Source organism: Ornithodoros turicata, unplaced genomic scaffold, assembly GCF_037126465.1.
Source record: "Ornithodoros turicata isolate Travis unplaced genomic scaffold, ASM3712646v1 Chromosome45, whole genome shotgun sequence".
In the NCBI taxonomy this organism is placed as follows: Eukaryota; Metazoa; Arthropoda; class Arachnida; order Ixodida; family Argasidae; genus Ornithodoros; species Ornithodoros turicata.
The window spans coordinates 30,281-52,702 of NW_026999376.1; the positions used below are offsets into that span (position 1 = coordinate 30,281).

General features: G+C 47.5%; 1 protein-coding gene and 2 long non-coding RNA genes across 3 annotated transcripts; all 3 read left to right on the forward strand.

The window, feature by feature from the left end:
• Positions 1–524: 524 nt before the first annotated feature.
• LOC135374147 (uncharacterized) lies at positions 525–12,458 on the forward strand. Its single transcript, XR_010416778.1, has 2 exons — positions 525–586; positions 11,704–12,458. It is a non-coding gene; the product is annotated as an uncharacterized LOC135374147 (long non-coding RNA).
• Positions 12,459–13,021: 563 nt separating this feature from the next.
• LOC135374160 (uncharacterized) lies at positions 13,022–13,954 on the forward strand. The gene has a single exon (XM_064607174.1). The coding sequence runs from the start codon at positions 13,022–13,024 to the stop codon at positions 13,952–13,954; it is 933 nt and encodes a 310-aa protein (XP_064463244.1).
• Positions 13,955–20,694: 6,740 nt separating this feature from the next.
• On the forward strand, positions 20,695–22,021 carry LOC135374173 (uncharacterized). Its single transcript, XR_010416792.1, has 4 exons — positions 20,695–20,932; positions 21,174–21,303; positions 21,405–21,536; positions 21,970–22,021. It is a non-coding gene; the product is annotated as an uncharacterized LOC135374173 (long non-coding RNA).
• The last annotated feature ends 401 nt before the right edge of the window (positions 22,022–22,422 follow it).

The following is a 22,422-nucleotide window of genomic DNA, read 5'->3' on the forward strand; positions in this document are numbered from 1 at the left end:
TTTGGCCGTAATGAGACACTTGGGGATTAAAGGATTATCGGCCGTATTGAGACTTTCGGCCGTATTGAGACATCGGCCGTAATGAGACTTCGGCCGTAATGAGATACAATCCTCATCTTTGTAGGTTCCACCTCTCTCTCTCTCTCTCTCTAGACTCTGCTACATATCCCTTGCGTTTTCAATGCGTAGACTCTACGCCAAAGCTTGTACGCAGTAAAATAAATTATTTGAATAAAATTTGAATAAATAATTTGAAGTATTAACCACAATAAATTATTGTGGTTAAGTGTGGTATTGTCTTCCCTGTTAGGGGTGTATCCGTAGTTAGAATCCTTTCGTATGAGCAGTGATGTCTCAAAGTGCTTTAAACATTTGCTCTGATCCGATTGTTTCTTTCATTTCAGACTTGTCTTGGCTCAGGACGTCTTTTGCAATGTTAGGAAAATTTCTCATCACAGCAAGTTTCGGGATCCTAATCGTCTACACGGTAGAAATCTATCCCACTTTGGTTCGGAACGTCGGCGTCGGTACCTGCTCCATCGTGTCCCTCACCGCCGCCATCGTCGCACCCTTTTTGAGGGATCTGGTACGCTTTACTTGTAGCCAACTCTTATACGCGTATTACGGTGCGGTAAATCCTGCTTCCATATGTGGAAGGCACGTATTGTAACTACCAGCGAGTATGGAACATCACCTAAAGAAAAATATTAGCGGCGCATGTGCCACGAGCTGCGGAAATGAGTGACAGGTGACCGTTCTACTAAAAGTAAATTTATTTTAACAACGGAAATCATTAACTTGTTTTTACTCAATGTCATTGGAATTATTAAAGCCTACTTTCGCGCTCTCTTTTTAATAAGCGGAACACAATCCAACAATATTGCATCATTCCATATTCTAACCGCACAAATAGCGCAAGCAATAGCGGAAGGAAATGTTATTGTAAAGTGGGTGATTCCATTTTAACTCAGGCAGGGCGGTCCGGACACCACCACCGATATCCTTTGAAAAAATATATGTTGTACCGCAACACGCATGCACAGAGGAGCAATAAATATTTTGGGTCTACGTGTTGTGGTCCGGCAGAAAAAAAATAAAAAGAAAGGAATCCCAAAGAAATTGCCTCGGCGGCGGAGCTTTCTGACGGAGCGACTTTGCGATTTTATTCCTCGCCTGCGGACGGTCCCAAACTACAGATTTTTTTGCGCAATATGTCAGGTACAACGGCTTTCAGCGTGCGTAAAGAGCACGAGTCAATTCTATTTTGATTTTCAATTAAAAATCGCCAATGTTGCAACAAAATTCACATTTTGCTCATATTTGTCTTTGCGCGGTACTCCTCCTATACCCGCCATCGAGATATATGAGGTACCGGTGTCTAGGTTGAACCGTGCTCTTTAAATTTATGTCAAATTTCCATGCCTGTACTTTGTGCCCTTCCTGCAAGGCGGTGTACAGTACAGCTATGCTCTCAAAAGTGGGTTTCTTCTTTTTTTTTTTCTTTTTGACTCTCGTTTCTCAAAAACCCCACCTCCGATTTCCATAATATTTTGCAGTTATATGGCCCAAACTATGAGTTACATGTGTCCGCAAAACGGAAGGTTCCATTTCAGTCAGCACAACTCGGTATAGCGCACAACATACGTGGGGTGCGGAGCACACGATGTACATCTCGACTGGGGGAACCACGTCAGAGCATTAACAACAGCATTAGTGGCGTCTGTTATTGCCGACGTCTCACGCCTTGAATGGCAGAGCTCAGGATGCAGACCTACCGCAAATCCCGTCGTAGCAATATATTTCGTGTCCTTCTGACTCGTTTCCCCCCCGTTCACGTCACGTCACGTCACGTTGTCCGTTGCCGTTCACGTGAAGTTCAGGGAGTCGGTGGCTTGTGCTTCCGACATGAACACCAAGAACAGTATGGATTGCCTGTGCTGTGCCGACTATGCGGTGCAATGGTAATTGCACCGCATATCTCGCTGGCATGTGTAGGAGGAGAACAGCACAAAGACAAAATATGAGCAAAATATGAATTTTGTTGCAACTCTGGCGCTTTTTAATTGAATATCAAAATAGAATTGATCCGTGCTGTTTAGGCACGCTGAAAGCCATTGCACCTGACATATAGCGCAAAAAAATCTATAGTTTGGGACCGTCCAATGGCGAGGAATAAAAGTCGCTCCGTCAGAAAGCTCTGCCGCCGAGTAACATTCTTTGGGATTTTTTTTTTTTTTTTCTGGCGGACCACAACACATAGAGCAAAAATATTTAGTGCTCTTCTCTGTATGCGTATTACGGTACAAAGTATATTCTTACAAATGAAATCGGTGATGGTGTTCGGGCCACCCTGCCTGAGTTAAGATGGAATCACCCAACTGCGATCTGGTTGCAGCATGTATGATGCTGTATAGCGCTGGCGCGATTTGCCTAAGCGTCGAAATTCTCGAATGCTCGTTGAAAACCGATGCACAACGTATGTCTCTCACTAAATGTTTCCTCGCTTGATTCACATTAGATTTTCCATTAGAGAGGCAGTTTATGTCGCTTCTAATGTAGTTTCTTTCATTTTGACTTTGGATCTGCTTTGGTATGTCGCAGGGTAAACAGTGAGAGGACGCAGTCTTTTGTTTGTTTTTAATGTCGTGTGAGCACCCCGAAGCAACCGCGGCTATATGAGCGGCGTACAGCTGTAGAGAGATGGGGAGAGGACAGCAGGAAGTAGTGGGGGACAGGGGGTTAGTATGCGTCCTAGGCCGACTTCAGGAGGAACTGTAGTGACATTCGTCTGGAAAGCCTGCGGGAAAACTCAAGGAAAACCCCAAACAGCACAGCCAGTGCGGCGATTTGAACCCGCGTCACCTCCCAGCCTCGGTGTGGAAAGCGATCATCCTTCCCACTATATCACGGGAGCTGCTCTTCCGGTTGTGATCTGGTTCTGTGACACAGAAGCGAACGACATCACACACATTTCTCGCAGATCAGCGGTGTGAATCAACTTTTTATTGCTCAACGTCAATAGAGTTTTGAGGGTTCTTGTGAAACAACTGATCTCATCTTTAGACGGGCAATAAACGGGCATGCAAAGGTGCACTTTTTTCTAATGCAGTGTGATTCGTTTCCTATACAGTGACATTTAGCAAACATTTTTGTCTCGAAAAAGTAAATAATGGGTCCAAACCGACCGAATATGCACTGCACTCTTTCGTGATCATGCTCCGCCCTGCGATGCCCTGACGACAATAGCCACACGTCATTTTAACGTCGCGCACCATCGACGATCCAAAATGCGGGACGCCTATACGTTGATTTTGTTGTAATATCGGTAAGTGAGGTCAATTCCAAACATATGTACACTTGTCAATCCCATGGTAGCCACATCAAAAGGTAACAGAAGCCCACAATACTCCATTTCATGTGCGCCCTATGTTTTCATCGCTGCATTGCTCCGCGAAGGTCATAGCGATTTTCCCACAACAGGTTCTCCCCGCACGCCACTGCTTGTATCAACGAGGCCCGCTATTGGCTAGGAGCCCGAAACCTCCCCCATCTCCAGTGACTGGAATGCAGCTTTGCTACACGTGCGAGTAGGGTTGCCACCTTTCGTAGTGAAAAATACCGGCGGAGGGAGAGGAGGTGGAATAGAGGGAAATGAGGAAATGTTCGTGGGAAAGGAAAAGTGGGTGAGGGGTGGGGAGTATACCGAGAGAGAGAAAGAAGGAACCAGCGTACTCGCTCAAGACAACAATGATAATAATAATAACTAAGAAAACGACTGGTGACTACGGAGTTGGGTCTGTGCTCCAGATTTATTCAAGCTGTAGTGGAATGTTGAAAGGAAAACCCTGTAAAAGCCCCTATGAAAGGTGTTGAGCCACAAATACCGGCAAAAGGCTGCCGGTATCATCTTCCTACCGGCAACCGGCAGAGCGAGCAAATAACCGGCCGTGGCGGTATAATACCAGCCTGGTGGCAACCCTACGTGCGAGACGAGTGACGTAAGGCGCTCTGAGTAGGAAGGAGAGACTCGCGCAGATTATGCTCTTAGAATGGCGTTGTTTCGTGATAAAAACGCCTGCTAGAAGTAAACAAATTTGAAAATTGGATATCGTGAGCCACGTTCTTTCATACGGCATAACAATGGCAGAATGCGGATTCGTGGAGCTGCTTAGTGCTACTGTAAGGAACTAAAACGCTCCTGACGAAATGACAGAACTCGGTGAAACGGCTTTCTCAAGTGACTTGACTTGATGTGACTTGTCTAATCATATACAGGGTGTCCCAGAAAACGTGTCGTTGAATCATAATAAAAAGAAAAACTACCTCACCTAGAATCATGCGGTCAACGGCATTTCTTCTTACGTGGTTTTTCCCACCTGCTGATGTGAATGTCACACGTCGTAAGTTTATATGTAAATTTATGCGAACTGAACTCGGAAACCTGCCATGTACAGGTCACTTTTTTACCACATCAACATGAAAACGTGCTGATTTCACTCAAATTCACGATAATTGACAGTGATATTCACGAGCTATCCCATCGGAAAAAATAGCCGAACACCAGGCTTCACTGAGCACCGGGCCGTATAACACGCTACGACTTATTAGAGAGTCGTACGCTAAGGCGATAGCGTACGTAAAGGATAGCGTTGGTGGTTCAGCTCTCTTTCTGTTGTGGGCATGCGCAGAACCATCAATGCTATCCCTTACGTACGCAAAAGCGACAGCGTACGATGTCTCTATTGAGCGCAATTGCTGTCTGTCCGACGAAAGGAGGTTCCAAAGCCATCCCACAGAGTGATAGTAGAGAAAGTGACAGTTGCTTAAACAGGAAGAGGGAAAGCATTATCCCAGCGAAAGCCGGACGCGATAAGCTATGCCTGTGTGTTATCTCTTTCTGCGATGCCAGTGTGGGTTGGGTTTTCAACGTCCTTCGGTCTCCAAAGATTGCGCTGAAAAATTTCTCGTGCGGTAGCTCCGTAGAGCACGATGCTTGGCTATTTCTTCTGATGGGATAGCCCCTGAATTGCCCTGCCAGTTATCATTAATTTGAGTAAAGTAGGCACGACCTTCACATTGGTGGGGTAAAAACGTGACCTCTACTTGGCAAATTTCTGACTTACTGAATACTTAAACTCACGTTACACGACATTCACATCAGGAGGTGGCAATAACGGAGTAAGAACAAATGCCGTTGATCGCATGATTCTAGGTGGTGTAGTTCTTTTATTATTATTATTATTATTATTATTCAATTACACGTTTTCTGGGACACCCTGTAGAGGCACATTACAGCCATGACTTAGTTGATACGTCAATAGTATCACAAGGTCATCTATCCTCACATATGACACACGGCGCTTTGCTCGAGAGCGTTAGAAAATAGCACTTGAAACCTAGCGATATTTTTTTTTCCGCCGACCCTTTTCACATACAGCCGAGCGCATGCGCTATCCTGCTCGGGTTCACGCATGGTATCCGTACACTCTTAAACATGAACTTCTCCACATAGCACGCTCCTAGCGAACCATCATCCCGAATGACAACGTCCTCGCCCCCGATTTGTTGAAACAATAGGCTCCTCCTCTCGTTTTCAACAAATCGGGGGAGAGGACGTTGTCATTCGGGATGATGGTTGGCTAGGAGCGTGCTATGTGGTGAAGTTTGTAGCAGCCGACGGAAATGGACGACGAGCGCCGCCATGGACGTTTCGTCACGACGCGTATCTCGCGCATGATTTCTATCGAACGCGCGTACCATCGATTCTTTCAGTTGTGGCCTGGCTGCCACATTAAACAGTTCGCATTCAGCCTTGTCTGCTGGTCCTTCTGTACCCTACAAGTTCATTTTTAAGAGTGTACGCGGCAATTGCGGTCAGCGATCATGTCGGTGCTGTCCTGTCATGCATTGGCAGATTAACCTGTTGTTACTGATTTTGCTGCGGCAAGGACACGTTCAACTACTGCGACGCTTCTGAGTTCGGCAGTTTTTCGTTTCCGGAACCAAGGAGGCTTCTGAAACGTGCCCCTGCCGAGGCTGCGTGACAGAGGCACGCGGCCGCCTACGCCAGTTTCCTCTAGACTCACCTGTCAATCCCACAGTTCCTGGCCGATTTCACCCCACAGGTTGTGCTTCATTAGAGTGTCCTTAAATTTGGTGATGACTTGTTGTATATAAATCAGCGAGGACGACGTGGGCGCGTTTTCTTATTCAACCCGAGTAGCCAGGGAGTTGGGTAACCACGGCAGAGCCTTTATCATCACGTGACTCCAGAGTAGCCACCTTTGACCGCAATTTTCGAACGGCTAGAGTTACTCTGCGCTCAAAATGGCGGACTGGCCTGACGGGCGAGACGATGTGGAAGTGGTGACATACTGTCTGTTTCACAACTTACCGCAAATGGGTGCACTCTAGCAGATTTAAAAAATGTTCGACAGTTTCTAACCAGTACTACATTTCCAAGTTGACCCCCCCCCCCCCAATTGTCTGGCAACGTGTCTGTGTGTGACGTCATAACGACGACTACCCTTCTTCAGAGCAGAGTAGAGAAGAGTTGCCACTCCCTGGCTACTCTGGCTAGTTTTCGCCGCAGGGTTATGACGTCATTTCCGCTACTCTTGCTATTTTTCGCCGGCTCAAAGTAACTCGGTGCTGCCAGAGCTGAATAAACGCACCCACAGTAAGCAGTACGTCATCTTGGCGCTGTCGCCGTGCCACTTGGATGGCGGCAGCAAAACAACCCCCGACTTCCGCGACGTCATCGTAGCAACAGCGAGGCAGAGCATCGTGACAGACCCAGAGGAATTAGCGCCAGAAATTGGCCCTAGAAAAGTTGAGCGGAGCTCAACTCTTTTCGCGCCCTGTTCTATCGGTGTATAGCAGGGAGAGCAGCAAAAACAGCGCTATATTCTAGCGCTATGAAGCAAAACGCTATGTGTGGAAAAGGCGTGTACACATTTTGGTTTAAACCAGAAGAAAGAACAAAAAAAAAAAACAACAACACGAAAACAAGAGTATCAGGGTACTTACTGTCACCGGAAGCAAATAACCTCATTTGTGCCACAATCTTCCGCAAGTAATATTCTCTTTCGCCGTGGCTTAGTATTTCGAGTTTTCACACACAACTTCAGTTATCACGAACACGGCCCTCCTCCACACAGTCCCCAACAGCTCTTTCCTACATGCTTCTTCTCACCGTTCCACAGCACACAGGGTTCGCATGTGAACATATGTGGCAATGAATTGCGCGAACTTTTGCTGTTTTTTTTTGTTCGTTTTCGCTGTGTCCTTTCCTTTCAGCATCTTTACATTTGCACCTCACTAAAATTGCTCCGCTTCTCTATTTGCCAGGCAACTTCGGCTGCACTCGTCCCAACGGTGGTCTGTTACAATATGAGAACGGTTGTTCAGATATGCACGGTTTCTGGTTTTTCCTTTACGTCACGTAATATGGCTTGCCTTTAGAAAAGGCAGTTCTGTTACCCCTTTTTTTTATCGCATCGTTGGGGCGAATAAAATATAGGTCCCCATATTCTATGAAAAACAAGGGAGGAAAGAAAGTGCGAGCGTTGACAGTGTGATCGTGTCACTTCTCAGCGCCGGGCTGAAGAGCTCCAAGCAGAGCGAAACAGCTGTCCTCGGCTGGGGGTGCACGATCAAATTGTAAACATATGCTGCAACGAAGAAAAGCTGTTTTCATTTTGTTTGGAGTAGTATGCGGAAGCAATGTGAAAGACTCACGCAGGCCGGGTATGACAACCAATTGATTGCGAAGAGGGCCATGAAATTGCTTGAAAGTTCACAGTGTAGACCATGGAATGATGGAAACTCTCGTAATGTAGTTGTAATTCCATATTTTCATGCAGTTGCTCACAACATTCTTGCTGTCGCTAAATATTATAATATCAAAGTTGTTTTTTCCAATGCATTTAAATTAAGTCGTTTGACCCCCTTCAGCTCTAAATCTGAATCTTGTGGCGTGAGGCACAGGAAGCCTTTTGTTCCTTGCAAGCAGAACGTTGTGTATTCTATTCCCCTTGAGTGCGGCTTTGTGTACGTTGGCCAGACGCGCCGGTGCCTCAATGACCGGATTAGGGAACATGCAGCAAATGTTGAAAGAATGGCCGGGTCTTCGGAACTGGTAGATCATTTGCGGGATTGTAAAGGTTGCCAGACTTGCTTCAAGGACACTACAGTGCTTGCGTGGGAACCCTACGCACACCGAAGGTTGTTTCGGGAATCCTTGGAGATTGCCACCAGGGGAAACGTAGTTAGCAACGCGTCTTTTATCCCTCTCGCACCCCTTCGAAGATTTTTAGCTTTTAAGTTGAGATGAACTAATAAATTTATTGCTGTGTCTGAGAACCTACGTGTGTCGTCTTCTGTGTCCGTGTCTCTCGGTCTTCTTCATGGATCTATACCAGCTAGCCTGCACCCTTTCCCTTGTTTCTTTAGTGCTTCCGAATGCAGGAATTGTGAGTGTCGTGAACATTAGTCCATCTCAACTTGCCCTTTTGGATAAATCGGTTATTGAACATGCTGCTTTATATACCCTGTGTCATCTTGGCCTGGCTATCGCTTCTGTCGAATCCGACATTGCACTCATCAAGCTGGTTCTTCGGCGCAAATTTGTACCCCCTGGTGTTCTCCTGGGCTCGCAGCTGTTACTTCCGTGGCATCTCAAGTTAAAGCTCCTGTGCTGCTACAAGTCTACTCTGGTTGGACAGGTTCGTAACCTCAGGACCCTGTCGACCAAGATTTGGACATTACTCTACGGCGACAGGTATGCTTCAGAGACATACTTCTTAAAGTGGTCGCAGCTTCAAAGCACGGAGTTTGCTAGGCAGTGGTGCTCGAAGAAAAAAACTTTTGTGGTTGCAGCTCCTCCCACGTGCAAAGCTGGCACTGCTTCTTCTGAACTGGTCAACCCTTTTGATGTAAGCATTTCTCAGAATTCACTTGAGGTTCTGTCCCAGCCCCCGAAATGCTCCCTGCCTGTGAAACCTACAAAGTTTGATGTTGCAGCGCTCATAAGTCATGTTTCCACCAAAATTACTGATAGCACTGACAAATTGGTGTTTACTGAACGCTGTCTCTCCCGCATTCCCGCTTCCGCTTATACTAACGGCCCATCACCTCATTTGAAGCAGATCAGGAATGTTAAGGATGAACTTTTTTCCATTGACGCCATCTTACTTCAATGTGATAAGTCTGGTAAATTTGCTGTTTTGCCCAGTGCAATATACTTGAACAAGGTCAATTCTGCTATTGGTGATCTTTTCACTCCGTTTCGTGGTTCGTTACAAAAGTACAAGTCCTCTATTGTAAGCATTTTCGCCAAGGCGAACCACCAAATGTCCAAACTTGTTCTAAACTGCAAGTGCTCTGAGCTATCGGTCAAGTTCCTTTTAAAAGACCACAAACCGCAGATGCCTCTTCGTGTCGTTGTGAGTGAAATTGGTACCTGGCAGAAACTCGTTGCAAAATTTCTCCAACGCGGACTAAAAGTTCTACAGCTTCCTGGTGCTCTCTCACTACGGAATTCTGAGGAACTGATCGAGAGCTTAGAGCCCTTCCACGGTGCTCCGGTAACTATGTTTTCCCTTGATATAAAAGATTTGTATTACTCGCTGAACGTAAAGGTTCTACTCAGGACAGTCAAACATTTTATTGAAGATCAGTTGGTTGTTTTTCAGTCTGAGGTTGGTCTTTCCTGTGATGATTTTCTCAGTATTCTAGAGTGTTATTTGAAATCTACGGTTATCTCTGTTGACAATTGTTTGTTCGTTCAGAAAAATGGTGTATGCATTGGATCCGCGGTCGCGCCTGTCTTATCAGAAATTTATCTAAATACCTTGGACATTGAGCTGGGCAAGCTTACGAGTTATGGGAGTCAAAAGCGTGTTTTGATTCGTCGGTTTGTTGATGATATCATTGTTATCTCTGATGCTGGTTCTATATGTGTGGATTCTACCTTACAGTTTGTTAGTACAGTAGCACCCGAGTTAAAGTTTTGTGTAGAGCAACCCTCTCATGGGATGCTGAGGTTCCTGGACCTCACATTTCATTGTAACCCGGGTTTTTGTTGGTCATATGGAAAAGAAAACTGCAAGCCGGTCCTGCCCTACTCAAGCGCACATTCTAAACTTGTTAAGTTCGGTGTTTGTACATCCCTCTTAAATGCTGCAACGAAGAAAAGCTGTTTTCATTTTGTTTGGAGTAGTTTGCGGAAGCAATGTGAAAGACTCACGCAGGCCGGGTATGACAACCAATTGATTGCGAAGAGGGCCATGAAATTGCTTGAAAGTTCACAGTGTAGACCATGGAATGATGGAAACTCTCGTAATGTAGTTGTAATTCCATATTTTCATGCAGTTGCTCACAACATTCTTGCTGTCGCTAAATATTATAATATCAAAGTTGTTTTTTCCAATGCCTTTAAATTAAGTCGTTTGACCCCCTTCAGCTCTAAATCTGAATCTTGTGGCGTGAGGCACAGGAAGCCTTTTGTTCCTTGCAAGCAGAACGTTGTGTATTCTATTCCCCTTGAGTGCGGCTTTGTGTACGTTGGCCAGACGCACCGGTGCCTCAATGACCGGATTAGGGAACATGCAGCAAATGTTGAAAGAATGGCCGGGTCTTCGGAACTGGTAGATCATTTGCGGGATTGTAAAGGTTGCCAGCCTTGCTTCAAGGACACTACAGTGCTTGCGTGGGAACCCTACGCACACCGAAGGTTGTTTCGGGAATCCTTGGAGATTGCCACCAGGGGAAACGTAGTTAGCAATGCGTCTTTTATCCCTCTCGCACCCCTTCGAAGATTTTTAGCTTTTAAGTTGAGATGAACTAATAAATTTATTGCTGTGTCTGAGAACCTACGTGTGTCGTCTTCTGTGTCCGTGTCTCTCGGTCTTCTTCATGGATCTATACCAGCTAGCCTGCACCCTTTCCCTTGTTTCTTTAGAGCTACAGAGCTTCGGCTATTTTTCATTTTGTATACACATTCCACAGAGGATTACGACATTGGCTTTCAGACGATGCAACTCTTGGGATGAATCCTTCTTTTCTTTCCGCGGTAGACTGGGAACGCGAATGAAGACACGAAAGCAACGAAAAAGCTGACCTCAATTGTGTATCCCGCTAATACAAAGAAACCACCAGGCGCAGCGGTAACGCGTGCGCTTGGAGACTGGGAGGTCCGCGGTTCGAATCCGCGGGCCGGCTGTGCCGTCTGGGGTTTTTCCTGGGTTTCCCTCAGATGTGTAATAGGCGTATGCCGGCACAGTTCCCCTGAAGTCGGCCCATGGACGCAGCTATCCTCCACCCGAGCGGATTCCGCTCGGTCTTCCACTTCACCCTCTCCTCTCCTCCTCTCCACCACCTTTCCCTTCCCGAGAAACATGCCGCCTATTCAGGCAGGCAGACCTCTCGGGTTCCTCCCAACGACACTCCTCCTCCTCCTCCTCCTCCGACCTTCGCGAGGGAATATGGCTCTGTGAAACAGCGGTGTTCTCACCCAGCGCCGTTTCGGTTTCACTGTGTCTTCCAACGTCATGATTACGTCATGGTGACGTTTCTTCGGTAGAGGTATATTCTAAAAGTAGATGCCCTTGCTGGGGGAAACAAACTTATTATCAAACATGCCAAGCAAACCACTGAGATTCAGCAATGTGTCCAAGTGCTATTGTACTTGTTGTTTTGCAGGGCACCGCAACCAACAAAAGTGTCCCCTACGGTCTCTGCTGTGCTCTCTGCATTTTCAGCGGCCTTTCAGCACTGTACCTGCCAGAAACTACAGGGGTGCAGCTTACGGATACACTTGAAGAAGGAGAGACTTTTCAAGTCGAGACAGCCGCAGCAGCTTCGTGAAGAGCAACCTCGAATGTGTCATCCAATTCAGCTAACTTGTGGTTTATGAGCGTGACATCGTTTATGGATTTTCCATGTGCCTTTGCCACATTCCTGATGGACACTGCTGGGTGTTTCACGGAAACCCACAGGTGAATACTTAGGAAAGAGCTGAAGCTATCGAAGCTTTCATTTTGGTGAACATCCTCCGGACATCGGTTGTGAACTGACATGTAACTGGCTTATTCGCATAAGCTCATTAATTAAATCCTGTCTTTTAAATTTTGCTAGGGATGCTTTCGCCCTCTTTGACTTAGCTATCGGACCTTTATTGGATAATATCAATATCAGGTGGTGTTAAAGTGGGTGGTGGCATAAGGATTTCACAATTCAGTATTCCTTCACCCTTCCTCCTCCACCTACAAGGCACACAGCGCTCGCGGTGCGTTCGTCGTCATTACAATGAAAGTACACTGCTGCGAAGTATATAAGGCCCGAGACAAAGAGTACAGACAAATTACCTTTACACAGCAACAGTTTAACGAAGAGTAACCCCTATGAACTCAAAAACCTCCGGAGAGGAGTCAAAAGGAATAAAGGAGGGATTGTGACGCAATTTTCTCATGTGGTTATTTGAATTAACTACCTCAAGAGCTTACGCCAGGTTGCTTCCTCCTGTTTGCTGACTGCGCCCAAGATGTCGTCGACACCGTCGCCGTGGGATACTTCGTCGACGCTATAGCCGACCCCGACGTTCAGCAGGGCGTTCGACTGGCGGGCTCGACCGGGCTGTGGGCTGCACTAACCCGTGCGCTGGAAGTGGACGCGGCCAAGAAGGCAGCCAGAACGACCCAGGCCTTAGCTCGAAGTGTGCTGGACGAAGTGGTGCTACCTCACCGACACCGTGGTACGACATACGGGCTGCGCAGACACCCACGTGCTGGAACTGCGGAGGCCGAGGCCACCTGCGACGCGTCTGTCCCACTCCACCAATGAGTGACCTACGACGCACTGGCTTCAGGCGCGGCCGCGGGCGGCGTGCTGGCACCGGGGGGTCGGGAAACTAAGATCAGCTGGGCGTACCGGGCGTCGCCCAGCTCTCAAGATTATTCAGAAAGCGCCCTCGACTGCTGGTTTCTATGTGGATGGACAAGTGAATGGACAGTACTGTAGGATGTTAGTTGGCACTGGTGCGACGATAAGCCTCATCAGCTCGTCTTTCCTGGCTAGTCTCCCGAAAGGAGACCAGGTGACGCTGCACTCGTCACCTCAGGAAAATCTACGCACGGTTGCTGGGGACACCGTACCAGTGGAAGGGGTCGCCACGGTTTGCTTGTTCATTGCGGGACATGAATTTCGGCGTGCCATTCTAGTAGCCAACATCACGGATCATTGTACATTGGGCAACGATTTCATGAAGGAGTACAACTGCGTGCTGAACCTCCGAGATGGCAACCTCCTCCTCGGTGACCGGCAACTGGTCCTCCGCTCGTGTAGGGACCCTGACGCGGACCCCTCCTACGTCGTGTGCCGCCGCACCGTCACGGTGCCGCCCTACGCGCAATTACTTATACTGGGACGGATGTCGTCAGGGCAAGCCCCGAACGTCTGTGTCGTCGAGCCTTGTGCGGAAGGTCCCTCGAGCGCTGGGCTCATGGTCGCCCGCGGTCTCGTCCATCATGGTGAAGGAGCAGTACCAGTTCGCGTTCTTAACGCAACTCCCTCACCGATTGTGCTTCAGCGTGGACAACGCCTGGGGCAGTGTTCCCAAGTTGTAGAGATACAGTTCACAGAAGAGAGGGCCGGGGGTCATGCGCCTCCTCCTGCTGCCATGGAGCACAATACAAGTTTACTGCACTACATCGATGAGCTGATCGAGGGTTCCCAACCGCCGCTGACGCAGGACCAGGCGGAGAAGGCACGTGCACTCTTCCAGGAATTCCGCGACGTCTTCTCGTTCTCAGCGGCAGATCTCGGCAGAACAACGGCAGCCCTGCACCACATAGACACCGGGACAGCTTTCCCTATAGAGCAGGCTCCCAGACGACTTCCGCTGGCAAGTTTTAAGGAGGTCGACAAACTCATCAGCGACAAGGACCGTTTGTAGAGGAGGTGTTGTTCCTCTACATGAGCCCCGACCGGCGATGATGGTATGCCACGGAGAGGCGATGACGGTGGCCTATCTCCATGGCCGCGCCGGTGGAACTGAGGCAGGTGCTTCAGGCGCGTGGCCATCGTCGTCGTTGTCCACGGCCCGCTACAGGGCTCCCCCCTCAGACGCGGAGCGGCGATAAGAAAGATGGAAGAATCAAGTCTATACCGGAGGGAGAGAGCGAAGGCGGCCGTGGATGACGTGCACTACAGGACGAATTCGTGGGACGGCACAATACCCGTTGCGTGAAGCTCTCGATGAGCGAGGCAGATGAAGGGCGAATCGTTGGGCGTGAGAGTCGTGGCCTGGGGTGCCGCAACCGGCACGGGAGCGTGAGCTCATAGGGTCCCAGGAAGTGATGCTGCGTACCCGTGAGGATTGCCGTGAAGACTGCCGAGACGCTGGCTAATGCGGGCCGTGGCGTCGGCGGCCGCGACTGCCGAAACCAGCAGGCGAGCACTTTGCTCTGTTGTCGCGGCCGGCTGGGAATGTGCGTCGAGAGGCGGAAGGGAAATGGCGGGTAGTGAGTGTGCCGGGGTCCGTGCACAGCGCAGGGCGGTCCCCGGGATCTGTCAAGCGATGGTTGGTTAGAGGATCGCATGACCAGTGACCGGTTGGAGCGTTGCATGGTCGTCCGAATCGGTACCGTGGAGGGGGGCAGTACGTGAGCGTCGGCGCGTCAGTCGACAGGAGAAGGGCAGTCGTGATGCTGTCGTCGTGAGCCGGACGGTGAAATGCTGCACGGTTGCAGAGGTGGGCGGGCCGTGCTGGACGGTGAGGCCGCAGACGGAAAGGCGCCGGGTACGTGAACGGCGGGGTTTGCAGGCGGTGGGTCCATGTATAGGGCGCTGTGGTAGTGCTCGTCGAAGGCGTCATCAGGAATTTGGGATAGTAAAGAGCCGAATTGCTCCGAACATGGTGTTCGTTGTTCGGGTCACCAAATGTAGAGGACGGTGGTCTTCCTCTACATGATCCCCGACCGGCGATGATGGTATGCCACGGAGAGTGGCATACCATCAACGTGGACAACGTGGACCACGACGACACCACATACCATACGTGGACAACGACGACGATGGCCACGGCCCGCTACACGTTCACTGTTATGAAGCGGCTGAATGACGTCCGGGGCGATCCAGACCTGTAGTAGTTCACATCGACCGTCTTGCGCCGTACCGATGCCCTGCCAACGACCAACACCCTCGGGATGTCGCTCCGCCTCCTTCGGGAGAGGAGGGGGGGTAGTGTTGCGGAGCCGAAGACGATGACGGCTGTGCAAACGGGCACGTGACCCGAGACAGGCAACTGGGGGGCACGGGACCACGAACAGTTGAGCTGTGGAACTAGGACTGCAAGGACTATACTGTACTCGGACCTATTGTAACCTGTAACAATATTACATGTGGCAGATATAAAGGTGAACATTATTTCAGACGTTGTGTATAAGTGTGAATATTCACCAAGCAGTTGAAAATCGCTAACAAAATATAGTTAACAACAAGAGTAGAAACTTGATTCAGCACTTATACATGTTTTGAAAGCATACTATCTATCATCCACACACGCAACATAAATCCACAATGAGTAAAATCATAGGGATGTATTCCCAATGTCCGAACAGCGCCGACCACAAGAAAAAAAGAAAGAAACAACCGTGAACCACCACAGCGTTCCACGGCTATCATGTTACGATGGCTGCGTACAGAACCCAAAGTGTCCGTTGACTGCAATCAAACCCAGTTCGAACTTCCAAAACACGCACATACAGTCTACTCCTAGAAGCGTGCGACGCTCACATGAGTGCATACGATTTCACGGTGAGCATCTTCTTTGGTTACTTGCAGTCCATCAAACGTTGCAACAAAACGGGAAAGTCACACCGAATCCTGTCTCCGTTGTCACTGCATTCGAAAATGTGCTCAAAAATGTTCCTCAGGCGTCAGCTCGCCACTGCATTCCGGTTCTGAACTGGAGCGACTGTTACTGTTCGTAGTGGGGAAACATCACAACACGCGCAGGGTCACTTTGACGCACGAACAAATCCGCGAACACACTTCTCTTTGAATAATACAGTCATAAGGTGCTGTCAACCGACATCGTCGAGAAGCTGTCACCCTTCTCCTCTCGTAACTGCCCGCCAGACCGGCTCCCTGCGAAAGAATGCTATTTCGAAACTTTGCCAACCAATCGGGAACTGCGCACTGCTCTTCGGCCAATGGGGATCAGCCATGATTATCTGACGCCGTAACACCACGTGACTATGACGTGGAAGTATATATGTATATATTTACTGCCGCAAATACGGGGAGCTATGGAGGCCTGCTCGAACAGCCCGCCAGAGCAGCTGCCCGCGAAAGCATGCTATTTCGAAACTTTGCCAACCAATCGCGGAGCGCACCATGTTATTCGGCCAATGGTACTTGACGGTACTTGTATGGTACTTGACGCAGTAATACATACGTAATACCACGTGGTTATGACGTGGAAATATTTTTTTTATTTTTGCTTATTTCTTGGGCGCGTTTTCTTATTCAGATGTGGCAACTCAGGGTTACTCTGAGTGGACGAAAAGTAGCCACTGTAGAGGGTAGCGGAAATAAGGTCATAACGATGCGGCGAAAAATAGCCAGGGCTAACCCTGGTAGCAACCCTTCCCTACTCTGCTCCAAAGCAGGGTAAGCTAGGGTTGTGACGTCATACAAACGCGCTTGTGGTCTTGTCGTCTGGTACACACGACAGTTGGCCCCAGAGGCGCCGACTGCGGGTAGGGGGGGGGGGGCATGGGGACATGTGCCCCCCTGGAACTTTCCCAGGGGTGGGGGGCAGGCCCCCTCCGGGAAGTCAACCCAGCTGACACTCAACATAAAAGCCTCGAGGGATATCCCAAAAATCGCGCGCTTCATGCGAGTGATCTTGAAAATACTGTAAACATTTGCCTCACAATGTCGCAACACGGAATTCTCGACACCCTACCCGACCTCTCTGCATGAAAGGGGAGGGGAGGACGTTGTGCCCTTGCCCCCTCCGGCATATTGAAGGCTCTCCGCCTATATGGTTGGCCCTCTTTTGTTTGGTCATAACCGAGTTTTGAAAGCTTAGCTTTTCGCTCAGGAAAATTTTCCAGTGTGATCCCTGTGACCTACTGGAAGATTACTACCAAGACAGAAGGTTGAATCAAAAATGTACAGCAATTTCAAAGCGTGCACGGCGTACCTGCGTCCGCATTAGGGCGTGTTGTTTTATTAAACGGAAATAGCAAATATTTTGCAATTCTGTAGGCTAGGTTATACAGCACGTGGCTGTTATTCATAGGGTATAAAGAATCTGGAATCAACAGGACTAGCAAACAGTTTTAACAATTCGTAAGCTAACCCTTTGCAAACTGGTCACTTCCCTAACGGACTGTGCCCACATTTGACGGATGGAGTCATCGTTCATACATCGCGGATTATGAAGCAAACAGGTATGTGTGCTTTCTTGTTCAACAACAGTCATATTTAACAGGACGTTACACAGTGTGCTTTACTATAGTTAAAGTCGGGCTCTTGGCCCGCTGTAATTTGTTTTCCAGTCACCTAGCTAAGTCTGCGAACGTATACCCCAACCGAACTGTAGTTCGCGTATTCTCATATTTTGAAGGGCGTACTTAGCTAATGTACGCGACGTAAATAATGAGAATTAGTCTAGGCAGGCCACAAACATAGACAACACAAACAAGTAAGAAATCAGCAGGGAAAGAAAAAAAAGGAATTCCGGAGGATCCAAGTTCGAATTTTAGCGTAAGCACCTTTTTCCGGAGTTATTTCTTGTTTGATACATAGATAAGTTGAACACAACCTCTTGAATCTCTATTGGCATTACGTTTGAGCTGTGGGAAAATTTATGCATTCTGAAATCACAAAGGATCACCTAGGATGTAAGAGATATTGCTTCCGAAAAAATAAACAATGTATAAAAGATAAAGTGTGGCACAGAGACACAAACGTCAATGAACACTAAACCAATGAACTCCACAGGTGTAGGCGGGTTCTTGCAGTGCCGTAATCATTTGCAGCACCACTCCACAGACTGTCGACGTGAATGGCAATAAACAAATGAGGCAGGAGTCCAGTCCCTTTGGAATTTCACAACCTCGATAGTTCCCGTGCTGTGCTGCCACATGCCAGTTAATGTGATTCAAACTTGATAGTCGAGACAGACACGCTGCCTTCAGTTCCTGACAGGGAAAAGAGTCTGGTTCAAACCACAAATTGCTATTATTGCATGGCAGACAATATAATGTTTTGACAATCACGATAATTATGTTGCACAGAAAACAAAGCTGTACAGATCTGACACATCGCTTTCAAATTTACTCCAAGTGGTACGTATAATCTACAGGGGAGCCCCAATTTTCTGCTAGTATTCCAACCATTATACAGGGTGTTCCATTTAAGATTGACCCCACCTTTAAAAAATAATGAATCATCGCCGAAGAATGAAACCAAGTGCATAGTGTTACCAGTGACCTGGAACATTTAATAATATTTTTTGTCACGCAATTAACTGATTAATTAATTAATTTAATTTTCTAACGTTTTAATTAGGAGGATCACACCGGAGATGTCAACTGTGAAGTTGTGAGCGTTGACATGAGAAAGCGAATGCAGTGTGTTGCAACTCTCTAGCTCATACGAGTCTTTTTTTTCCGGGCCAGCAGAAAGGGCCCGGAGTTCCGAGACTACGACGGAATCAGTTTCCGTCGCGCGAAAAGAGCGCTTGATTGCAGCGCTTTCTCACGGCCGCTTGACGAACAAGCATTGATGTCGTCCGTCCCGCCTATGCTGTTATCTGTCACGGGTGCGGGGACACCAGCAAGGTCACTGCGGCGATTTATCTCTTTTTTAGGCGTGAAGCGACACAAAACACGGGAAGCGGAAGATATCTGCTCACGGCTTACCTTGAACACCACAAGCGCGAGATTATTAAATCAATAAGAAAGAAACAAAAGCTGTGGGCTATGAAATTTATAAGGCCGCTCTTTTACACTTTTTCATTTGCACTCACTCTCTGCGTTGTAGCACAAGTTATGTCTTTTCCAACGAAGAGACACAACCAAGTGCTACAACGCAGAGAGTGGGTGCAAATGAAAAGGTGTAAAAGACAAAAGACGTGCTAGACAAAAGACAAGACAAAAGAAGTGCTACAACGCAGAGAGTGGGTGCAAATGAAAAGGTGTAAAAGAGCGGCTTCATAAAAATTCATAGCCCACAGCTTTTCTTTCTTTCTAATCGATTTAATGAGCTCGCGCTCGTGGTTCAAGGTAAGCCGTGAGCAGATATCTTCCGCTTCCCGTGTTTTGTGTCGCTTCACGCCTAAAAAACAAAGAATCAAGTGATAAAGCGCCGCAGTGACCTCGCTGGTTTCCCCGCACCCGTGACAGATAACAGCATAGGCGGGACGGACGACATCAGTGCTGTCAAGGGGCCGTGAGAAAGCGCTGCAATCTTCTCTCTCTTTTCGCTCTTTTTAGCTCTTTTCGCGCGACGGAAACTGATTCCGTCGTAGTTTCGGAACTCCGGGCCCTTTCTGCTGGCCCGGGAAAAAAAGACTCGTATGAGCTAGAGAGTTACAACACACTCCATTCGCTTTCTCATGTCAACGCCCACAACTTCACAGTTGACATCTCCGGTGTGATCCTCCTAATTAAAAAGTTAGAAAATTAAATTAATTAACTAATTAGTTAATTGCGCGACAAAAAATACTATTAAATGCTCCAGGTCACTGGTAACTCTATGCACTTGGTTTCATTCTTCTGCGATGATTCATTTTTTTAAAGGTGGGGTCAATCTTAAATGGAACACCCTGTATAAAGTGTTACGTTATCTATTATGTAAATGCATTGTATGCAGCATCTACAGAATGAGGAGTTCTGAAAATCTTCAGCCTTGTGGAGCACCTCAACGTCCAGCGCTTCGTTGGCGACCGTGAACGTAGGACATCACCGTATGAGTCCCAGGGGCGGATTTAAGGGCTGGAGGGGGGGGGGAGACCGCCCCCTATACAGCTGTGTTCCCTATGTAAAAGCCCTATCTCCTGGATGATGCTGTGCCGCAAAGCACAAAATTTCCTTAAGACTACCCCACCCCCTCCCATGACAGACCCTTAAGTCCGCCCCTGATGAGTTCCAGCACCTGTGTGAAGCCTACACGAAAGCAAATACTTTTTTTTTTTACCTTGCATCATGTCCTGTGTCCGACAGACTAATTATTCAAGTGGGAAGAATCGCGCTGAGCTTGAGGGAATGGAGTAGGAGAGAGACCCCAAGCTCAAGGTGATGCTTCCCACTCCAACGTTACACGAGCTACCTTGTGTTCTTTCCCTTTTTACAGACTAATTATTTACGATGAAAGATGGAAGTAACTGAAAAGGTTAGCCAGCTGTAGGATTCGAACCCACATCTTCTGGATTACCGGTCCAGGGCTCTACCAATTGAGCTAAGCTAACACAACAAGTAACTACACTCTAAAAAAAAAAGGGAGTCGAAAGAGAGTATTAAGCAATTTTACACCCCGTGCTGGGGATGAACTCTCACCAAACACCCTTGAAACTCCTCGTTTTTGCATTTCCATGTTTTGATGCTTTAATAACTCCCTTCAACCTGCGCTTTACTCCGTGGCGAGAGTTAAGCGCGACACATCTGCATATTCCTGGACAGTTTTCCTCCTTGCCATTGCGCAGTCTAGCAACGCTGATATCGAGGCCGTTGAGTTTGAGCGTTTGAGCTCTGCGGCGTGCGTCTCTCTCTGCTTGTCGTGCAGAGACTTGTTAACGGTCTGTTGGACCACTGAATAATATTTTCTTCCAACAATAACGTTTTTCAGCATGCTGAGGTGTAATGAATGCGACGACTGCAAGTCATATAGCTGCATGTCCTACCACTATCTACTCAAGGTAAGTCTCCGTCCTGTGAAACGTACTTTCACGTATACGTTGCTTGCCTGTACTTTGCTCACAAATATATGGTTGAGAGTTTCTTTCTTTTCATAAGCTTGGAAGTACCTTTTTGTTGTGTTCTAAAGGAACTCCGCTAAAGGAATTTTGACAATTATCAGGCCATCTGAATGACGATAGTTGAAATGTGATTTTAGCTAGGATACTGCGTTCATGTTAACCAATGTTAACTATATTGCAGAATAGTCTGACTTTAATGGCACGCACTGCAGATGACGAAGGTGATAATTTCCCCTGAAAGGCCAGCGTAGCTTGGCATGACATTCAAGTGACAAACTTTGAAGGTGGTGTGAAGGAGGTCCGCTGCGCTGGTAAGTTTCAGTGGGTACTGCTGTTCTGTATTAATGTTTCATTCGTATGTATCCCGTCGATGATAAGTGGTGTTAGTGTTGAGTTCTAATGCTGTGGTTAGTAAGTTTCAGATTGACCAGTGGTGTGCACAGCACAGTGGAAAAGACGATGAAAAAGCGCTGCTCCACCTCCACAAAGGAAGAAAGTACTATGCAAATTGCAAGGAAGAGAAGGGCAACGGTTGAACAAAAGGGTAGGTCCAATGCAGTGAATTAAATCCCCATTATTTTCTTCTTGTATTACATCACATCACAGTGCTGGGCAATAGCTTACGGAACACGCTCCGGAGCATATCTTCCTCAGCGTGACACGCCAGCAACGAATGGCACCTATAGACTCGCAAACAGATGACTGGGTTACCTAGGAACATGTCTGTAAGTTCATGCAGCCCCGTTAGCTGTTAGCGTGTCACTCTGAGGAAGGCGCCGGAACGTGTTCCATAAACTTTTGTGTAGAACTGTACTAGCATCAATCAATTTTTCCATCCCGTATGATTCAAACCATTCATTTTCCTAGCACTATGTTTGTTCGGCATACGAAATGGTTAATTAGCAAAAATATTTGACATATGATAGCATCACATGTCGCCACTGCATGGACTCTCATTGCCTATATTTATGTTGCAGATTATTACACAGCAGAAGTAATTTATGTCTTTGCTCATCTGGTGAGGGAGATAAATCTTACCTGTTCACTTGTGTAAGTGATTACTTTATTTCATGTGCTTTATAATAGGTATACAGCAAAGTTGATCTCAGTTGTCTTGCGACGTAAACCTCAAATTATTATTATTACAGCAAAGTGCGTACACATACCTATTTTAGAAAAGCAGCAACAGATGAACAAGCTAGAGATTCACTCGCACACCAATATGCACATCCCAAACACTGTGATTTCTGCCAATCGGGGACGGCACACACATTCTTACATTCTTATGGTTTTCACAGTGCATCCTACTATCTGTCCCATCCTTATATTTAAAGAAGTAAAATGTTTGCAAATAAGCAAGTTCTGAATTTTGGTGTGTATGTGCTCTGTTTGATTTGATTCTTCTCTAACTTTCAGTAACGAAAAAAAAT